We start from the raw sequence: 21148 nt of genomic DNA on the forward strand, positions 1-21148 counted from the left end.
AAAGAATTATTGAAGAGAATATTTTTACTTTACTTCAGACTGAGAAATGGCAGAACCATTTTTGACATTTTTCAAAAGTATAGAGATAGAACCGGGTAATTGGCAGAAAAAGTCTACACAGATGAATAAAGCTTAGAAAAATATAAGAAACTGAGAATGGACCTTAAAATTGAAAATGCAGAAAAGCTCTTGATAAGCCTTTATACACCATACAAGGTATGTGTTCATATCAGTAACATTAGACCAATACTAACATGTCATATGACAATAATGTAGCTTATAAAAATTCTGTCTCATGGTCGTATTACCATGGTAGCCCTGACAAAATTTTCTCCCAGCACAAGAATGACATAAAATTTTATCTGTAGGTAAAGAACAGTTACTCCATGTGTAGTACATCAAAAACAAATTTCACTGATCCTGGATCACTGAATGGTCAAAGAAATGAATGGTTAAACTCCAGAGAATGAATTATTAAACATCTCTCTCTGTGTATCTCTGCTGGTAATGTAAATTCAGAAGCCAAGTTCAATAATGTTCACAGTATGGATATTTATGCTTTAGATTTGGAGTTTTCTTCTCTCTCAAATTCTGCAGCTGACCTAACCTGACACCTGAGCCACACAGTTTTAGTAAATAAGTGTACCAGTTAGTGTGACTAATACCACTCAAGTGTTTGACAGCTTTCTGTCTTGCTGTCTGGAGTATGAAGTGGAATGGTTTGCTATTTTTTGCTTTCTATATATATACATATGCATATACATGTACATGTACATGTATATATATATATATATAGTAAATGTACTATCTTAATCTGGAAGGTCTAGGATTTTTTCGGGGAGAAATTTCATGGAAACTATTATTATTATCATTATTATTTTTCATTAAAACATAATGACTTGTTGAAGTGAAACATCTTCTGACAACATGTTAGTTTCAGGAAAAAAAAACTTTTAGGAAAAGTATCTTCTATCCAGCATTGTATTTTCCAGAAAAAGTAAAAAAGTAAAATAAATGACTGTGGTCAACATTTGGATAATTGCTTAGAATGCAGCATGCAGAGATTGCAGAGATTTCTCAGATTCAAGATACATGTTTCCTTTCCAACTCTTTAAAAGTGTATTATTGAAGATGGGATCAAATAAATGAATGTTGGATCTGGGAAGAAAGGGGAATATTTTGCTTCTCTTTTACTTAATGGTGATCTTAAAACTTTGTACCAGTTCCTTAAAAACATAAATCCCACAGCTTTATCCACTCCTACGGACTTAGTCTATAAAGTGCAATATATATTTTTTAATTATTTTTGTATTTTTAACTGAAAGAATGAGTGTTGTCACAATTCACTTAATCTGTTCAGCCTGGAAAAGAGGAGGCTGAGGGAAGACCTCATTGTGGTCTACAGCTTCCTCATGACTGGGAGTGAAGGGGCTAATCGATTCTCTTTAGTGACCAGTGATAAGACTCGAGGGAATGGAGTCAAGCTGCAACAGAGGAGGTTCATGCTGGATATAAGGAAAAGGTTCTTCACTGAGAGTGTGGTTGCACACTGGAACAGGCCTCCCAGGGATGTAGTCATGGCACGAAACCTATCAGTGTTTGGACTGATATCTCAGTCATATGGTCTGAATTTTTGGGTAGACCTGTGTAGTGCCAGGAGTTGGACTTGATGATCTTTGTGGGTGCCTTCCAACTTGGGATATTCTATGATTTTAATTCAAAGTAATTTGAATTAATGTTTTAGTTTCCCTAGGCTCTAGCCATAAAGAAACAACTCAACTAGAAATGTAAGGCAAAGCCAAGTATCGTGGACAGGAAAGGACAGGCCTAGTCTCTTGTTCATGCCAAAGGTATGTGCCTTTAATATCTTATTGCACAAGCTAGAATTTCTCCACATGGGAATTTCCATGCTGACTTGAAGTGCATTACTGTGGTTCAACTAAGAGGTGAAATAAACATGACAAATATAAATAAATGGGCAGACCTACGTTGTATTGTGCAAAGGAGCTTGGTACATGATACCTGAGATAGCACCAGAAAATAAACCATGGGTGCCTTGTAGCTCAAGCTCCTTCAGGCCATGGCAATTATCCTGATGGAGCAGGGTTTAGCAGCAAGTGGGATCGAAGCTGGACTGGGAGCTGCTATTCTGTGGCTCTTGGCACACTGAAGGCAACCTACTGAGAATTTCAAAGCTTTGCACAAGGAGACAGAATCACTAAGCAAGAGAATGTAAAATTGTAGTATAAACCAAAGTGCCTAAAACTTCTTCACACATAGAGTAACTTCTTAATGTAAACCTAAATTTTGGATAACCTGGTAAAGCTGTAAATTTAAAAAGGATTTTCCTATACAGTGCAAGTTGGAAGAGAATCCAAAAGAAAATATGTCCCAATATAAGCAAGAAATATGGTATATAATCTAACACATATATAATCTATATATATGTATATAAATATAAAGTTGATAAGTATCAGGAACTCAGCATATGCCTTTAATATATTTCAACTTACATTTAAAATGTATTAAACATAACTGATTTAGAATGTTCTTCATGTTGTAAGTACAAAGAAGCAGAACATTAGTATTTAGTGCTCTTTTAATTAAAATAGCAGTTTACTCTAAGCCCTGGAATTAATTACTTTTTGAACTGCTTCTCTGCTTTGCTAATAATGTTTGGCAGTTTTAAAATAGGGTAGCTAAACTTGAGACTATTCATTTTAGAAAGCTGATTCAGAAAACATTGAATAAGCAGAACTATAATTTTTAAAAAATGTCATTTATAACTGCATACTACTAATTTAACCATGAAGACCTCTGTGAAAATTTGCATATGTGAACTGTGAATGAAAGGCCATTCAAGAAATGGAAATCCAAACCAATCATAGCATTACTGACCTAATGATACTAAATTTTGCCCTAGTGAGGACTTTAAATACAGATGGTTACTTTTCTGTGAACCTAGCCCTTGGAAAGAAACAGTGCATTTTGAAAGAGATGTGTACTAAAAATGCTGGGTTTTAGCATATTTATTTAACTATGGAAAAATATTTTAGAATTTAAAAGACAAGATATTTATTTTAAACTGGAAATTGAGTAAAAATTTCATCTGGTAACAATGTACTGATTCAAACAGTAGTCAAGGAAAGATTCTGTATTTACAATAACTTTTTTTTTTCTTTTTTTTTTTTTTTTTTTTTTCTTCCAGAAATGATTGCCTGAATACCAACTAATATTATCCCCCGTTTAGAATATTTTGGTGCTAGTGTCCTAAAAGCAAAACCTCCATGTATACAGAACAAGAGCAACACTCCAGATAACTTCAGGCATTAATAAAGCAGGCTTCCTCATAAGTCAACTAACTTCTGGAAGCAGCAAAAATATTCAAGTAATGGCATTAGCGTGTCCATTACAGACAAGGACTGATTGTGTGAACCATGTGCGATACATAAGCAACAGTCCGTTCTTGATATTTGGGAAGGTAATGAACCGTCCCTGAAGTAGCAGTTGCCAGATATACTTGTGTAAGTGCTGCTGGGGCAGTGACTCTTTGGAGTGCTTTTTATATTCCCAAATCAACAGCTTTGTCCCCATTTTGGGGATGCTACGGCTTGGATTTACTTGTATTTCTTAGAACCGCCATGTAATTCTGTTTTCACTCATGGTCACTGTGTTTAAAGGTGAGACACCTGCTGGAGGGTGTAACTGGCTGGCATGATCCTGAATGAATCAGTCAAAGGTCATTGCCAAGTACTTTTGTTTTATGAATTCAGATCCACTGAAGTATTTAATGTTCACTGCCAGATGTTGATTTGATATTTAATAGTGGAGCTTCCTGTATTTTGAAAAATTAATAATGATCTATTTTTTACCTGAGAAGAGTTGTCTGCAATGGTATTCAAGTATCTATTAGAAGTATGTCTCACTTGTCACCTTTCCACAGCCTGCCAGCCTTCCCTCTTTTCTCCACCCCAAGGTTAAGAGAAGAACAACGCAGTGCTAGTGCTAATCTAGAAACTAATAGTTAATACAGAACTTCAGCTGGACTGATAAATGTGCATCCAATAGCCTCAATGAAATTTTGTTGATTTATGCCTGCTGACCAAGCTAGGTATCTACATCTAATTCAGTGTTCCTGTGTAACTTTTCTTCTTTTACTGTCATCTCAATCTAGTTATTGATACATCATTTATTTACTTGTAGCTTTGAATTATATACTGCATATATAACTCATGTGCTCATATATATATAACTCATATATAACTCAGGTATAACAAAGGTGCTGATTTGGCAGTTAAAAAATAACATGCAGCATTCAAATTCTTTTTCTCTAAGACATTATAAATGAGTATCCTTTGATGAGGTTTACAGTATTTTCATTGTATGTAACAATAAAGAACTTCAGTCCAAAATATGTGACCAGACACTGCCTTTCTTACTCTCTCAAAAAGACAAAATGTTTGACAAGACACCTAGATTCATGCTCTTCTTTCCACATATTACAAACATTCCACTTAAATAAAAAAGAACACCTATCCTGCCTTCCCAGTGTAAAAGAGTATGTCTTAAAATGTAAATTGAGTCCTATTAACTATCCCCTGGAAAAATGCATTCAATCACATTGTTGCAATGGAACATTAATGAAATAAAAATTAGTTGAACTTTCCAAATTAACTCTTTTAAGATTCCACAGTATCAGGTAGTAGAAACAGTGCTGTTCAGTCTTAAAAAAAGGAGTAATTTCTTTTGTTAATGGCAAAAGAAATATTTAATGAGCTTCAGGAAATTTTGCAAGTTTCTTTATAAATAAATTCAACTTTACTATAACATACGTTAAAGAGAATATACTTTTTAATGTATCTTCACAGTCCCTATGCATATCACTATTTTTAAATACAGTTTTCAGGTTGGAACCCCATTTGCTATTTGGATATCTTTTTCCTAAATACAGTTATAGGAAGAAGGCAAAGGTGTAATGAAATGGCTCAGAGTTAAGTGCAGATGAATCAGCTAATAGCTAATAAGCCACTGGAACATAGCTATACAGCGATGTATAGTCTACTTTACCTGTATATTGTGCCAAGGTCCCAATGTCATCAATCATTAAGCTTCATTACCACAATAGTTATTTCCAGACATTTTCCATTTACACATGGCAGACTGATAGGCAAATGAATGGTCTGTTATAACATTTGCATGTAACCAGTTAGGGATGATATAGGAGAAATATTCTATTACCTTATGACTTGAAAGGGAAGGTTATATTTCAGAAGAGCTACAGGATTGAGGCCCAGAACCGTCCTACTTGCACTCTCAAAAAGCTCCTCATCGGCAGCTTCTACTCTTTGCCTGTGGGCACTGGAGTTTTCTTAAGTATGCAGTCACATGATTATATTGAGAAATCCATCCTACAGTTTATATTTTATTCCTGCATTTGGAAGTGTCATGGCTTTATCAGATGCTTTAATTTGGATTATTTTCTACAGCTGGTATCATATGGAAAGAATTCATCCCCCACCCTCCCATCCCCCCTATTTTTTAAGGTTAAGCAAGATTTCTGCAAGACCTTATTTTAATTCATGTAAATATGGAAATTAAAATTTTAAATATGTTCTGCCTTGTACAAATGTTCATACTTGAATTGGCATAGTTCAAAAAAGGTGAAGTTAGAAAGCTCAAAGTTGACTTATTTCTAATCTTTGTTATACAATATAAAGCATTGCCACTATGAATATCTAATTCCAAAATTCTGCAATGCATATGACTGTGTTTATGCATATATGTAGTGTTTGATTTTAGGAAGATTTAGAAATTTGAAATACAGTTTAGGATATAAAAGTAAAAGACGACCTACATATTTTGCAGTCTTGAAAAATTCCCAATCTTTTATTTGTTTAAATATGAATCAACAGGAACATATTTTTGCACCCAAGGGATTATTTTCAGGATGTAAAAATAGGTATATATATTAATCTTTTGAACTAGCCTGAATGATTCCATAGTATAAGATCCTGAAACATTTAATACCTCATATTGTTCTTGAATCTAACATATAGTCTTTCTTAGTATTAATAGCAGGTTTAATAATAAAGTAATTATAGAAGGACTGATAAAATATTTGTAATTAATTATAGTGATATATTTTTAATTTATTAATTCATAATAAATATCAGATAGTTGTAATTCTTTGACACATTTACCTAACTACCTTCTAACTACCTTTTTTTTTTTTCTAGAAATGCATAAAATATATACTGTTGCATTTGATTTTGCAATAGGTCTTAATTAATTATACCCATTATCATTTATATGGTGGTCTTTAGTTTTAAAGAGTCAACCTTAACTGTGATATAAAGATCCAAGTTTTCCATAGGCAAATTAATGTTATGTAATCTCAATTTTTAGTAAATATTTTTCACAGTAATATTTATGATTTGAATTAGACTGACCTATGTAAAAGAAATTTTGACATTCACTTAATACGCTTATTGTGTATATACGAGCTGGAAATAATTTTTTAGGAAAAATGTAAGTAGCAGTTTCAAATTATTTTTTTTTTACGTTGTAAGGTTAAAAAAAAAAAAAAGTTTTGTAAGAAGGAAAATATAGATTTCAAAATTAATTTTAGCTGCTGCCATTTCAGTTTTGCCATGAGATTCTTGTGGCTTCTTTGAAAACTGATTATTTAGAAGTTTTTTCTAGTCCATTTTTTTTTTTTTTTTTTTAATCTTTATATTGGCAACAGTAGAAATCACAAAAATTCCTACTAAATGAATTGGAAAAGAGAACTGTCCAATATTTCTGCTTAACAACTTTCTTCCATATTTTTCCAGTAATAATAGAATTTCAAACATTCTTTCATGTAGCAATGTCTATGTTTAACTCATAAACCAATTCACCAACATGTGAATTACCAACCAAACAACCAACCAAACAACCACAACAAACACAATAACAAAAGAAGAAAACCCACCACATATGCTGTATTCATAAATTCTGCTAGGAATCACCCTTATTCTTCAACGGTAAAATCAAAAGTCCTTGAAACCCATGTGCAAAATGTATCTCAGACTCAGAAATGGAATCCTGACTAGCACTTTTGCAAGTATCATTCACTCCAGAGATGATAGGTTGACTTCCAGGTCAGTGATCTCCAAAGGCATTAGATTGTGAATTCTTAAAATTCACATGCATGCAACCCCAATATATGCACATTTATTTATTCATAAATTATACTAATTATATATATTATATACTATTATACTAATGTATTGTGAACATTATAAAATATATTAAAAACAGAAATAAAAAAATGAAGTAAAGATGAATTAAACATTATTTTTAAACCAATATATATTTTGTTTTGTTTTGTTTTGTTTATTTATTTTATTGTTAATGTTACAAAACATGTTTTTTCTTCCACCCCAATGGATTGTCTCGTGAACCCTTTGGAGTGTGTGCACCCTGTTTTGAGACCACTGTTCTTGAAAAACCTAATAAGCCTGTGTGCAATAAGCAGGCTTGTCAATTCCTGTATCACACAACCTTTTAATTAATTCAATTTCAGAGTGAGGCTAAATCAGATAGTAATAAATAATAACAACAACAACAATAACAATAATAATAAAGCATCCTGTAGAAAGAAAAGTCTATTATCTCTTTGAATTATGAGGTATCATGTATATAACATGCATAGTCCAAGTGGCACCTAGTAAATCCTAGGCTAATTACGAGTAACTCTAGTTAAAAAGCAGATCTTTCTTCTTTCTCTGTCTAGATGTAACTGTTTTCTTCTGATATTTAAGTATTATCACCCATGCTGGATTGAAGAAGGGAAACACTCTTACATTTCCAAGAAAAGGTAGTGAGAAGAGGTGCTCTACCCCTGCTGTGTTCAGGATATTTGGTTGAAAATGTGTAGCCCCAGAGTCACTTACAGGAGAGAGGTCTACAAATGCCCAGGAAATGGATAACAAGAAAATAAGTTTTATTTGAAGTGACCAGAAGATGCCATTATCCTAACATCAAATAGCAACCCGTCTGATATATAAATTCTGCCTCTCGGTAAGTGTTTCATCACAAAAAGAAAAGAGTATATTGTGGTTTCCATTGTTTTAGCTTTGATCCCAGCTGAAAGAAATAGTGGGCAAGTTCACACTTATGAATAAGTCAGTGAAAAAAGAGCTTCTCTTAAGGTGAAATGGTCTGTCTCCACACCTTGTCTGTATCTGTTTTGGGGGAACTTATTATGCACTAACATAACTCGGTTCCTGTGGACTGCATGCCCTTTAGGATCTGGAAAACAGATTCTAATCTTGGAATTCATCTTTCAGTTTAGTTTCATCCATAAGTAATGAAATAGACTGCTCCAATTTGCAATCCAAAATGCAGTAAGTGGGGGCAATTGGGAAAATAACTTCAAAACCACACTTCTAATCTCAACCAAAGTAAGAATGTAGATGTGCTGATTGGCTTGGTGATTCATTTTAGCGTTTCCAAATGTCACACTGTGTATAGCTGTATTATTATGAGCTTCTCATTTGGATTTGCTACGTTCTAGCAACAACAACCATTCACAACAAGATTGTGACAAAAAGTACATCTGTGATTACATACGTCAGCATAGAATTCACACCATTTATTTTTTTTTAAATGTAGAGAAGTGAAATATCATTCTCTTATTTGTTCTTTCCCATCCTCAGCAGGGTAGATTGCTATTCATAAAGCAGTAAGCCAAAGTCTCCTCCATTTCAGAACTTATCTGTTTATTGCAGTTCAAGGTGTTCTTTCTGAGTGTGGGAGTAACTCATGGCTACTTTGAATCTTTTTAGTCTTTTATCTACACCAAGAGGAATTAATTCATGTAGTTATTAAGTGACATAGAACAGTATTCAATGGCAGAATAGGACTAGGATGAAACAAGCTGAAATGACCAAGAAAGAGTATAAATGCTGGATTAGTTCTGTCTTAATAAAAAAAATATTTCAACAGAAAAAGCTACTGGGATAATATCCTACCTAGCATACCTTCATGTTACAAAATTATTAACTGAGACCGTGTAATTGTCCAAAAGATATAATTTGGTTCAAGGAGAAAATAATTCTTATATTTTGTCTAATTCTATTACTTGTTACAAATGAAAGCAAGATACTTCAATTCTCATCTCTAATTTTTCTCCCTTATCATAAAAAGGAGAAAATACTTTTAACCTCTTTCCTTAAGCTTCTTCTTCCCCCAGTGCTTTCTTCTTCTATTTATTGTATAAACATGGAGATTAAATACAGAAGAGAGAAAACAAGACAGAACACCACTAAAACAGAGTTCCAGAGGCAAAAGCTTTTCTTCTGTTTGCTAAAGTGTCCAGACCCTCACTTAGCTCCAAATGAGAATTTGTTGTACACTACTGTTTCTGACAGAACTGTCAGAAATATTTTCATACTTTTTTGTCTTTTTTTTTTTTTTTTTTTTTTTTTTTCATTTTGTAGTTCTCAGCCAAAAAGATCCTCCATACTGCTTCTCTCTTCAAATGGTTGTTCTCTTTTCTACCACACTAACCATCCTCAGGATGATCAGTGCCTAAGGACTGACTACAGGAAGGAAGTGCTCCATGTCCTACTGAATAAAATCTTCTGGATCCAAGCAAACTCTCATAAAAATCAGTAGAAAAACTCAGCTGTGAAAGTGAAAGAGGGCTGGCAGAATACAGAGAGATTGCTATGTAAGTGATGGTTAAAACTGCAAAGAATAACATTGTGCTATATATACTGAATCAAAGAACACATTTCTTACTCTAAGGAAAATGCAAAATTTAGCTTCAAACCTAAAACAAACAAACAAACAAAACAAAACAAATAAAGCAAACACAGCAACCTTGAAAGCATTAAAAAATAATAGTAATGGGAATTTTAGCAAGGAAAACCAAAAGATTCCAAACAATACTTAGATGTCATTTGAGAAAATTGGTTATCATCAATAATCTTTCCTATTAAAAAAGTCTTTAAGCATTTCATGCTCTATTAAATGTGAATCCTTTTCTCCCCTTTTAGTTTACTACTTAGCAAAAATGTGAGGGTATGATATTGGCTCATTAAAGATGTAAAAAAAATACTCACTACTTATAAAATATTTACCCATGTAAAACCAGTGTAATAAAAGGTGTACACTGGCTGGTGAGCTGGTACCTTTTCAGAAAGAGTATTTACCAAAACTCTTGTTTTGGAAAACATACCAAACAGATTCTGTAACAAAATGGAACATAAAGCCAAAAAGGGTAGTGGTGAAGACTGTATGAAGTTCAACATTTCAGACTCTCTACAGGAGGGAGATCTATTTAGGTAGAAAGTGTTTTTGACTGGTCTGTAACTTGCAGCCCCTCTGTTCTTGCTTACAAACACATTTGAACAAGGTTTTTGGCATCCAGCTATGCAAATCTTAACATATCCCCTTAAGGTCTCATTAGCAGAACAGACAATGGTCACTGTGGCCATTCCTCAGCTATTTTGTGGATGTCTTACTCTGCAGCAACAATTACCAATTACATTTTGGCATAATTTAAACATATCTGCTATGTAGTACATGCTATTTGTCAATATTATTGCAGTGGTGTCCTTCAAATGAAGAGTGCCAATCAAAAGAAATCTAAGACCTTTAAAGAAAACCCACTAACTCTGAAAAGGGGAAATGTTGAAGCTCACTCTTATATGATATGATGCAGCACATTTTCCCAGGAGAGCAAAATCAGCTGTTTTGTGCCTACTTGTTCTATTACCTTTTTTTAAAGTAACTATAACTTGAAACTTAGCCATATGGATGGCTGCATCATCCTGCAGAAGAAACATCTGACTGTCTATAAACACTCTGGCTGTTTCCAACACTATCTTGCTTCAGTTAGGCTACTGTTGCTTGGCTAAGGCAGCCTCTACACATCTGTAGTTTAAAAGTTTATCTTATGGATAAATCAGATGACTTTCAATTACTGCACAAATAAAATACTTTAAGTTGAGGTGGGAGAGAATAAAGAAGGTCGGAGAAAGAGCTGAGATGGCTAGAAATCAGAGTAGAATAGTTTATTAAGATTAACAGTTGTAGACAATGTTGCTAATGGCAAGAAAGATTACACAAAACATAGGTGAATGTTCTAATGGAGTCCTATTTTTCTAGATTCTTTATGATAGGGAGAGTATTTCAGAGCCCTGTAGCTGAATCTTGTGGCCTTGTTACCCAACAGGGCTTTTAAATGCTCAGAGCATCACCCTGGCTGGCTCAGGTGATGGCTGGCTGGATGGATTGTGCCAGCCAAGATCACCTCAGACTTATTGTAAAGCACATGCTGCTATTGCTGACTGGCTGCATTCGTAAGAATCGATGGCAGATATATTCTTGATTTCAGAATACAGAGCAGGGAATCCACAGGCTGAAAATAAAAAATGATGCTCTTTCTTAGAGCACAGAGATTTGCTGAAAACAAACAAGCAATGAAAAAACGTCATCCTGAGGCTTTCTCATCGTTCACCTCTCAGATTTGCAGTTCAGCCCTGTCCCTAAGGGAGCAAATTAATAATAATAATAATAATAATAATAATAATAATAATAATAATAATAAAAGAGCTGGTTAAAAAGCCGCCCTAAGAACAACAGGTCTCCCCAGTGCTCTCTCTCTGTCCCTCCCCACCGCCCCTTCCTGTCCAGCCGCGGGGATCACCTGCAAATGCGCCCCACGCCTCTTGACCCGCACTCGCCTCCCCTTTGCCTTTCCTCATCCGTGCACAGCCGGATCCCGGATCTATTTTATTCCTACTCCTTTTAAAGCTTCGTCCCCTCAGAGGCCCCCCGGAAGGGGTGCGCTCCCAGACTTTTCTCGTTGCAGGTGCGGCCGAAGAGCGGGGAGTCCTTGCTGGCCGCGGCCTGTGGGGGCTGGGGAGGTCGCCCCCCGCCCGCAGCAGCGCTGTGGACAGGCGAGGGGCTCCCATCCTACATCCTATCCCCTCGCACTTCGGTGGCACAAATCCTTGACCCTCCCCGCCGTCCTCCCCCCCGCAGCACTCCCCCCCCGCCGCCCCCTTCATCCCGTTGCCCCGCCAGGGGTGCATCTCCTGGCTGCCTCGTCCGGGAGGGGATGCTGCCCTTGCTGTTCCTCCATTCCTCCTCCTCTTCTCTCTCTCTTTATATCCCTTTGAAATCCTTTCAGTTCCTCTCACTACTCTTATTATGAACATGTTTTCCCTACTGTGCTCCCATGCTAGCCATTAGCCCTCTGCAACCTCAAAGGGATAGGTGTCTGGGGTGAGATGTAGCCGGGGAGGATGATAAGCCTGAGGAAGGGAAGGGGGGGAGAGAAAGGGAGAGATTTTTCTGCCGTCTCTGGGCTGATTGGAAGAGGCAATCATTGTATCTGCGGCCGGAGGATTAACAGCTAAACTTTTATTGCTCCCTTTTGTGCTTGTGTCTGTGCGTGTGTGTGTGTGCAAATGGAGAAGTCTTTTCTCAGAGGGGAAGATCCTTTCAGGCTCCCTGTGGAGGGTGCAGTTCAAGGAGGAACTCAGGAGCGGTTTGTCTGATCCATAAAGTGACCAGGTGAGGGGAAACGATCCTTCTCCTGTCACTCTTCCTCTCCCAGTTTTAAAATCATTCTTTCCCCACCACCGCCACCCTCACGTCCTTCCCCTCCCCTCCCCTTCTCTGCACTGAGTAAATGGAAGAGTCTCCAGGGTTTTCTTCTGCTTCTCGCCCTGGACTGGAGAAGTGAGGGGACATCTCTCTATCCTCATCCATCTCTATCTCACTCCATCCATACCAGAAAGGATTTGAGACGCTGCAATGTGTTTTCATCCTCTTGACACTGCAACCACTTGATACTATGCAACGCATAGGGAGAGGGCTTTGCAAAATGGATTTGTTCGATTTTAAAGGATTTTTTCTCTAATAAGAATCGCATTGCACACAAATATGACTAAATCCCCTATTTGGTAAATCTTTCTTCCCCCCACCCCTCCTCTTTGGGTTCCCTCCCGCCCACCCCCACCCCTTCAGAGGAGCAAGCACAGGGAGCTGATGACGGACCCATTAATCCCTTCTTCAATGCATCAAAAGAAGCCGAAGGGCTGGAAGTCGCTGGGCTCGGAGTCCTGCAGGAAATGCTTCGATCTGCTTTTGGTTTTGTATGAAACTGGTGACTAGGGGCTCGGCTCGCCCCGCCGCCGCCCGCCGGCACCTGGATGCGCGGGTCGCCGCCGCCGCCGCCGCCTTGCCCGCCGCCGCGATGCAACGCTTCTGGTGGTGCTGCCGGTAGCTCGGGTGCGATGGGAGCGAGCCGGCGGTGATTAGTGGAGGGCGGCGAGGGAGAGAGAGCGAGAGGAAGGGCTGCTCTACTCTGCTGTGTGTGTGGGCTTCAGGATTTTTTTCTTCTTCTTTTCCTACTTCCATCCTCTCCCCGTCACTGGAAGTCCTCCCGTATCTAAATGGAATTAGTGGAGACCGAAGCCCCTTGTGTAAGGCACAGACATGACCCATGGGCGCAGCTTCTTTCACAGTGAGTATGTCCCTCTTCCTGCCCGCCCCCTCCCCTCCTGAGCTCAGCCGCCGCTCACGGGCTCGTACCCTCCTCTGCCTCCCCAACTCGCCTAACGGGACGCCCAGACTCCGCGCCCTGGGGGCAATCTTCCCCTACCCCCCCCCAAAAAAAAAAAAAAAAAACAAAAAACAACCGCACCATCTCCTTCCCCATCACTCTGCGGTACAGCAGAGGGAGGTAGGTATCTGTCAGCCCCACGGTCACGCTCGTGTGGGCTGGTGGCTGTCACCCAGGCGCGACGCGTCTTGTCTTTTTTGGCATGGTGGGGGTAAAGGGAGAGAGGCGACCCTCGCGCCGGCTGCGCTCCTGTGATGCCCTGGCCGGGACTCGAACCCTCATCCCCGGGGCAGCACCGAGCGCCGCGCCGGGGAAAGCCAGGGCGGGCCGGGGTCCCAGGCTGGCGGCCCCCTCGGGATAAATCCTCTCGGAGCGGCACGGAGGCCGCGAAATGCGTTAATTATTCGTCGGAGACCTCGGGCTGAATGGATAGGACCCTCTCCCCTGCCACAGTTTTGCAGAGGGTCCCCTCTGCTGAAGGGGCTTGTCTGGCCCCTTAGTTTCAGCACATCACCCTACGCCCATACCTGTAAAACAGCAGTGCTATGGGCAGGTATCGCTTTTCCCAAAACTCTTTGCTAGGCTAAACCGTGTCCATACCAAATCATATCCTCTGAAAAGCTGCCTGGAAGAGTGATAAATCTCTTAATATACAACTTGTGATGGAAAAAAAAAAAAGCATGGATCCATGAAAATGCAAAGATGCGTAATCAGTGGAAATAGAAAGTGTGATTGTAATTACACTCTTGATTAGGAGAGAAAAGTGGATGAGGAAGACAGAGAATGCAACAAAAATGTAGTGGAAACTTCTTTGAAATAATTCCCAAACCCGGATAATGCCAATATTGTTACAGTACTGTCAAAGCTTCCCAAGTGACAGCTTTGAATGAAAAAAGACTGTGACTGATCTCTTTGGAGTCATCATCATCATCATCATCATCATCTTCTTCTTCTTCTTCTTTATTTTTTATTTTATACCTCTGTGAGAAACACTGTTCTTTTCCCATTGTTTGAGAAAGAAAAATTCAAGGGGTTATAGAATAAAATGGACTATCTTGACTGCTTGGGTGAAAAATATTTTGTTATCTTTTCCCATAAAGCTCATAATTTTAATTACTTTCTGGCATCGTACATATTTTTGTAATGGTGGTGTTAATGCTACTAAATCAAGAAGATTTTTTTTTTTCTTATTTATTTATTTATTTATTTTAATATGGGAGAAGTATTTCACTCCAAATGCTGGATATGATATGTGTTGAAAAAAAGCTTAGAGTCTCTTAGTCTCTTCTTATCTATTACATGTTACATTCTATTATCAGTACCATTTTGACTCCTTATTAATAATAAATACTGGCTTGCTAATGTGTAAGTGTAGCTCCCTGCTTTGGAATAACATGGCTCTGCAACTTGGAAGCACTCTTTCTAGTGGTAACAGCTGGAATTGAAAAGACCTGTGTTTTTGCTCTCATATCTGTAATAATATCCCATTAATTTTGACTGAATCTCTTTAATTCTCTGAACTTAATTTTTAACATGCAGAAAAACAGGGAAGTGTTAATAGATAAAAATACTTGAAGGGAAGCTGTTAGAATAATATATGAATTAATTGCCCAAGAAGAAACATTTCTCATGTAGGGTTTGTTTAGCTGCTGTACCTTCCATTAGAGCTTTTATAAATTCGTGAGAAGAAAGAATGTTGGCAGCTGGCTACATATTCCAACAACAAACCACCTTAAATATTAAGAAATTAGATTTTGACTAGTGAGGATTATAGGCATAGATGCAGTATGTTCACTGCATGAAACCCAGCTAAGTAAATGAGCAACTTAGTGAATGCGTGAATCCTTCATTGCCTTCAGATTCTGACATAGCTGATGGACAGAGTCCCAGCTAGGATGTATTTCCAGAATCTATCCCTGAGGAGAGTAAAGGCATGAATGGTTGGGTAGCATCCAGATCTGAGCAGAAGATGTAATGTTCTCACTGAATGCCCATGACACAGAAGAGTTTTTAGCCACCAGCTCTGCCAATATCCGTCTCTGTTAGCTGGGGGATTCAAAAAGACACGGGGACTGTGAGCCTGACCAAGAAATAGTGAATATGCTGCCAAGCCTTCATTTTCCCAGCACTACGACCTTTACCTCTTTAATAAGTTAGCCATCATCCAGAGCTAAAGCCCTCTGTCATACAGGAAGAGGCATAGAAATAGAGATCTCCATGTTATCAGAATTTGGGAAATACAAAGAGACTTGTTTCCTTCAAGGTAAAAATTGCACACAATTTGCAGTAAAAAAAGCTGGAAAGTATGCAAGCACCATCTTCAAAAGGACCATTTGGGTACCTTCATAGTAGCTCTTGATGATTTTTGGCATCTCGGAGATAAGAAGAAGAAAATATGTCTTTCAACTACATTTATTAAAGATTACAGGTCCATCAATTCCTTGTCATAGTCAACAATACAAATGGCAGCAGATCAATTCAAAATACTCAGGATAAATAAGGAACTTCATCTCCACTTTAACTTTAGTGCAGTCTGAGTGCTATGTCTGGGCTTTATGCCAAACTATCTGGGGTCAAAATTCTGAGCATTCCAGGAACTCATGTACCTGTTCTTTCATGCTCTTGCTATCCCACTTTCTCCAATAGCCAAACTGGCTATTGGACTTAGGAGATGGGAGAAAGATATGATTACCATCAGTGCATGTCTGCTTCATCAGGTAGCTATCCAGTCATTTTGGTCTTCCAAACCAGCCTCTTTGTTATTGATCTGAACTTTTCCCTCTTAGCCTTAACACCCAGAAACTCAAGAATTATCTGCAGTTAAAATCCGCATTTGCTCCCAAGCCCCAGCTGTCTTGGTATGGTTGGAAACAGGAGATTTTTGTTTGTAAAATAGACTGCAAATTCACTGCAGCATAAAGCAACATACCCTTGTCTGGTCAAACAAACTAGTGTAATGAGACTGTTAAGCACACACAATAATTTATTTCACCAAAGGTTTGCATATACCTCAATGGAAAAAGACAACCCCTCACTTTTTTCATAGCTTATGAAAGTACTTATTTTCAAATATTATTATGCCATGGCAAGGGGCCTAAGTGAGACCAGTGGCACTGAACCTTAGTAGGTCTTTGTCTATAAATACAGCCTTTTTTATTATTATTACTGAACCAACTGATGATTATATAAATATAAATATTGGTAAAATGTTTTCTTCTAATATTATTTTTTTTTAAAAGAGGGAAACATCAATGCTTGAAAATTTTGTTTTAAGCCAAAAACTTCTCTTAATTTGGATACATTCACAGAGATAAATACATAGGCAGATCAAAAATAATAATAATAATAAAAAAAAATAAAAATCCAAGTAAATGAAACATTGGTTTTGTACAGTAATTTAATTTATATCCTTTTGCTTACAGTTGATTTGTTTGCTGGCCATATCACACTGTTATATCATCTAATGTATATTTCTCTTTCAGTTGTAGCAAGTCTAATCATCCTACATTTGTCTGGGGCAACCAAAAAAGGAACAGGTATGTAAATTTCAGACGTTTTTTCAGACATCATATTAAAGCCCGAAGTGAGTTAGTGACCTGATCCATGGCTATATCTAATTAAAGGCTTAGCCTGACTCTTGCAAAGGCTGTAAACTTCTCCCCCCCGCCCCCCCCCCCCCCCCCCCCCCCGCCCTGTCCTTCCAGATTGACATGTTCAGATTGGGTACTGAGCTGTCTAATCTTAAAGTGTTTTTGATTTTTGAAGTAGAATTCAAAATCTGAAATTAGGTATCCTGGCTCCTTGTGCAGTTTTGAGTATAGAAAAAGGTTCTTCTTCACCCTGGATGTTAAGTGTGGTGACAGCCATGCAGGGAGAGATGATAAGCACAGTGTGTGTCTGAATTTGTGTCTGCATACTCAGTCCCTGCAGGCTTGAATTCATTTTAGGAAATTAAGATCCACACCGTCCTTAGTTTGGATACAGACCATGAAGAAAGAGAAATGTATGCAGAGTACAAGGCAAATCTCTTGTGGTTAAAATCATCCTTAGAAGTTTCAGGACAGGAAGAATTATCCTGTATCCGTTTGCATTGATCATAAGAGCAAACAACTCATCTCTGAACATGAGAGGCTAAAGTTAGCTAGAACAGTTAGATATAGGCACCTGATTTGGAGCAACACATAGGAGGCCTTACCCAGGAGGCCTGGGTAAGGTCTAGAAATTTCTACCCTTCCTAGAACCTACTATCCATCAAGCCTAATTTTTTTCCTCCAACAAATCCATTTTATTTTAGCTTACTAGTTAAAGTACAATGTTCAAGAAGTGATTCTTCATCTCCTTCAACCTGAAAAGATTCAAAGCTTTATGTCCAGGCTCTCAGAGAGTGTGCTGAAACGAATGCAAGAGTTTCAGGGCTAGGAAGAAAGCAAATGAGAAGGTCTGATTCTCTTTTCTGATGACTCACCTAGGAAGAGGAAAGTTCTGGGTTGTGATTTGTGACCCCAGAGATAATTATTAATTCTACAGCAAACAGCAAAATAAAAATAAAGAATATTTTTGAATCAGAATCCAGGATTTCCTCCATCCATCTCTGTCAGGTGAATCTAGAGTCAAGCCACAGTAAAATAAAAACAGTTCTTACATTCTATCAGTATGATGTGATTTATTTTTTTTTTCTTGATTTTGTGACTGACGTATTTTGGTATTACAGCTTGTATCTTGCTGACAAGGCACATGTTTGAGTCTTTTGAGATATGTGAGTGGGAAACTCATGTTTCCCATTCTTGAGCACATGTTTTTCTTACAAGGTTGTTATTTAAAAAGCAATATAAGTACAACTTCCCCTAGACATCCAAGCCTCTTCTTTGTTTAAAAAAACCTATGTTTTCAATGAGAATTATAGGTTCATATCCTTAAAGCACTGACTCATTCCCCTCCAGATCAATGATCATACAGTCTAAACAGAAAAAAGCTGAGACCACCAAGAGAAGAAACTCTTTTATTCTGTAAGAGAGTTCAAAGCTTCATAGGGACATAACAACAGTTAACTATATAATACTTAATGTGATCATTTCACAGAAAAGCAGACTACTGCCGAAGGACAGAAACCAGTGCAGTGCGGAACTTGGACAAAATATGCAGAAGGAGGCATCTTCACTTCTCCCAATTATCCCAACAAATATCCTCCTGACAGAGAGTGTGTCTACATTATTGAAGGTGACCAACAAAATAATCTTTGTATTCTATCTTCAACTGATTCAAAAATGTATTTTACTTTGCTATATGTAAACAGTAGGTAAAGCCTGTAAGATCATGATCAATCTTTTCAAGAAGCAAGGTTTAGAAAAGCTTTTCCTTTCCTTTCCTTTCCTTTCCTTTCCTTTCCTTTCCTTTCCTTTCCTTTCCTTTCCTTTCCTTTCCTTTCCTTTCCTTTCCTTGCCTTTCCTTGCCTTTCCTTGCCTTTCCTTGCCTTGCCTTGCCTTGCCTTGCCTTGCCTTGCCTTGCCTTGCCTTGCCTTGCCTTGCCTTGCCTTGCCTTGCCTCGCCTTGCCTCGCCTTGCCTCGCCTTGCCTCGCCTTGCCTCGCCTTGCCTCGCCTTGCCTCGCCTTGCCTCGCCTTGCCTCGCCTTGCCTCGCCTTGCCCTTTCCTTTAAATAAGTTGCATTACATACTAAGAAATACTTGCAAATACTAGATTTGTTTTCTGATACTACTAATAAATTATCTCATGTAAGTATGCAGGAGTTCCTTAGTGATAAACAATAGAATTATTTCAGTATTTTCAGAGAATGTATAGAATCTAAAATGCTGTAACATGGCAGAAGACAGAATATTTATAAATGAATAAAAAGAGTGAGGAAAAACAAACAAACAAACAACAACAACAAAAGCTAAATCCATGTCTTTTGTATATAGTAGTCAAATTATTCTCCCAGCCCATGAGGCTGGGAGAAAGTAAGCCTATTTCATCTTCAGAAAACTGAGGCATGGAGACATAATCTTATAATCAAAGAGAAGAGCTATGGAAACAAAATATGACCACTTTTGTAAACCCTAATCCAGTATCTTAAACCATGAGTTGTTCCTCTCATTAGTGGTGTTTGAATGTTCTTTATAGTAAAGACATGTCTTTATCATATTAATTACTTGCTTATGAAAATATAGGTAATAAGCTGAAAGGTGGCTTAATACACTATTGAAATAGACTGTTTTAAAATAAATTAGAAATGTCTAAGAACAATTAATAAAGGAAATATTTAATCAAACATCTTCTGTGATGAAGGTGAAATTCCATGTTGACAAGTCTGGAGTAATGAGCAGTACAAGAAATAGCCTGAATTCAATAGACCTCTTATTATATATATATAAAAACAAACAAACAAACAAACAAACAAACAAAACAAACAAACAAACAAAAAAAAAACAACCCAACACATAATTTCTTACAACACACTTGCTTTCTACTACTGTGTGTCCAACCATGTTCTAAAGTTTGGATTCTAACTGCATAGCTTAAAATCTGTGATAATATCAACTGCATCAATATGTAATTTGGTGAAAACCATGTATACTGCACAACATATTCAGCTCTACCTGTTTCTGTCTTCTAAAAAGATCAGGAATAGATATGTCTGAAAAAAGTCACCAAAATAAATAGAAATGTCTCAGTAACCATACTTTAAAAAGTGACTGTTTTGAAAAAAGGCAAAAAGAGACACACCAAAGGGCAAACATATATACATATATATACACTATATATATATATAGTAGTTAGAATAACTTATTTGTTCAAATTTATACTTTTTACAACATATAGATATGACAGAAAAATATAATGAAGTGAAAAACTTTTCCTATATCTTTTATATATACTCACTGACATAAGATTTAAAGGGTTAAAAAAGATTATATATATATATTTTTTTTATTTTTATTTTTTTACTAATTGCAATATCTTTGAGGCAGGATAACAGTATACGGAGTGAATAATCTTTGCTAATCCAGAACCTAAACGTCTGTTAAACCTGAGCATAAACCAGAAACATCTCTATATACCTATAATTCCTGTAATTAATATTGATATTTCAAAAAACTTAGAATAGCTTCTCTCTGCTGTCGAATATCTAGTAGCATACTAGGGGGACTGTTAATGTGATCCAGTATAGCATCCCCACATTCCTCTCTCCTCTTTGTATGTCTTAGATAACTCAGTGTGGCAGGTTCTGACAGCTGTGTGACCTGAATTTAAATACATATATGGATCAACAGGTTCTTTCCTGTCTGCTTGCTTTCTTTCCTTCATTTTAGTTTTTGGTATCATACACAATCTACAGCAAATTCTGGTGGCTTCTCTCAAACACCATTCCTACTGACTATAAAGGACTTGAGTGAGGACTGCAGCATGTAGTTTGTTGTAATAAAATTGAATTTAATCTCAAGATACAATTTTTTCCCCTGTATTTTAGCTCATCTTAAATGTATGCAAACCTTTTATCATTTCTAAATTACTTTGGTAAAGTAAA

The 21148-nt window shown here is 37.3% G+C and overlaps 1 protein-coding gene across 7 annotated transcripts in view; it reads left to right on the forward strand.

The window, feature by feature from the left end:
- The first annotated feature begins 12674 nt into the window (after positions 1-12674).
- Positions 12675-21148, forward strand: part of NETO1 (neuropilin and tolloid like 1) — a 71793-nt gene continuing 63319 nt past the window's right edge. For 3 of the 7 annotated variants that reach the window (XR_014689255.1, XR_014689256.1, XM_084508339.1), the window contains exons 1-3: positions 12675-13528; positions 17110-17163; positions 18707-18844. Coding sequence is in view for 5 of the 7 variants with exons in the window: in XM_084508339.1 (XP_084364465.1) it covers positions 13501-13528; positions 17110-17163; positions 18707-18844 (220 nt within the window). In the remaining 2 variants the exon portion in view is untranslated. The remainder of the gene's footprint in view (positions 13529-17109; positions 17164-18706; positions 18845-21148) is intronic. The other 4 variants (XM_084508336.1, XM_084508337.1, XM_084508338.1 and 1 more) reach the window with 2 other exon arrangements.

The sequence above is a fragment of the Aythya ferina genome (assembly GCF_964211825.1).
Source record: "Aythya ferina genome assembly, chromosome: 2".
NCBI classification, from domain to species: Eukaryota; Metazoa; Chordata; class Aves; order Anseriformes; family Anatidae; genus Aythya; species Aythya ferina.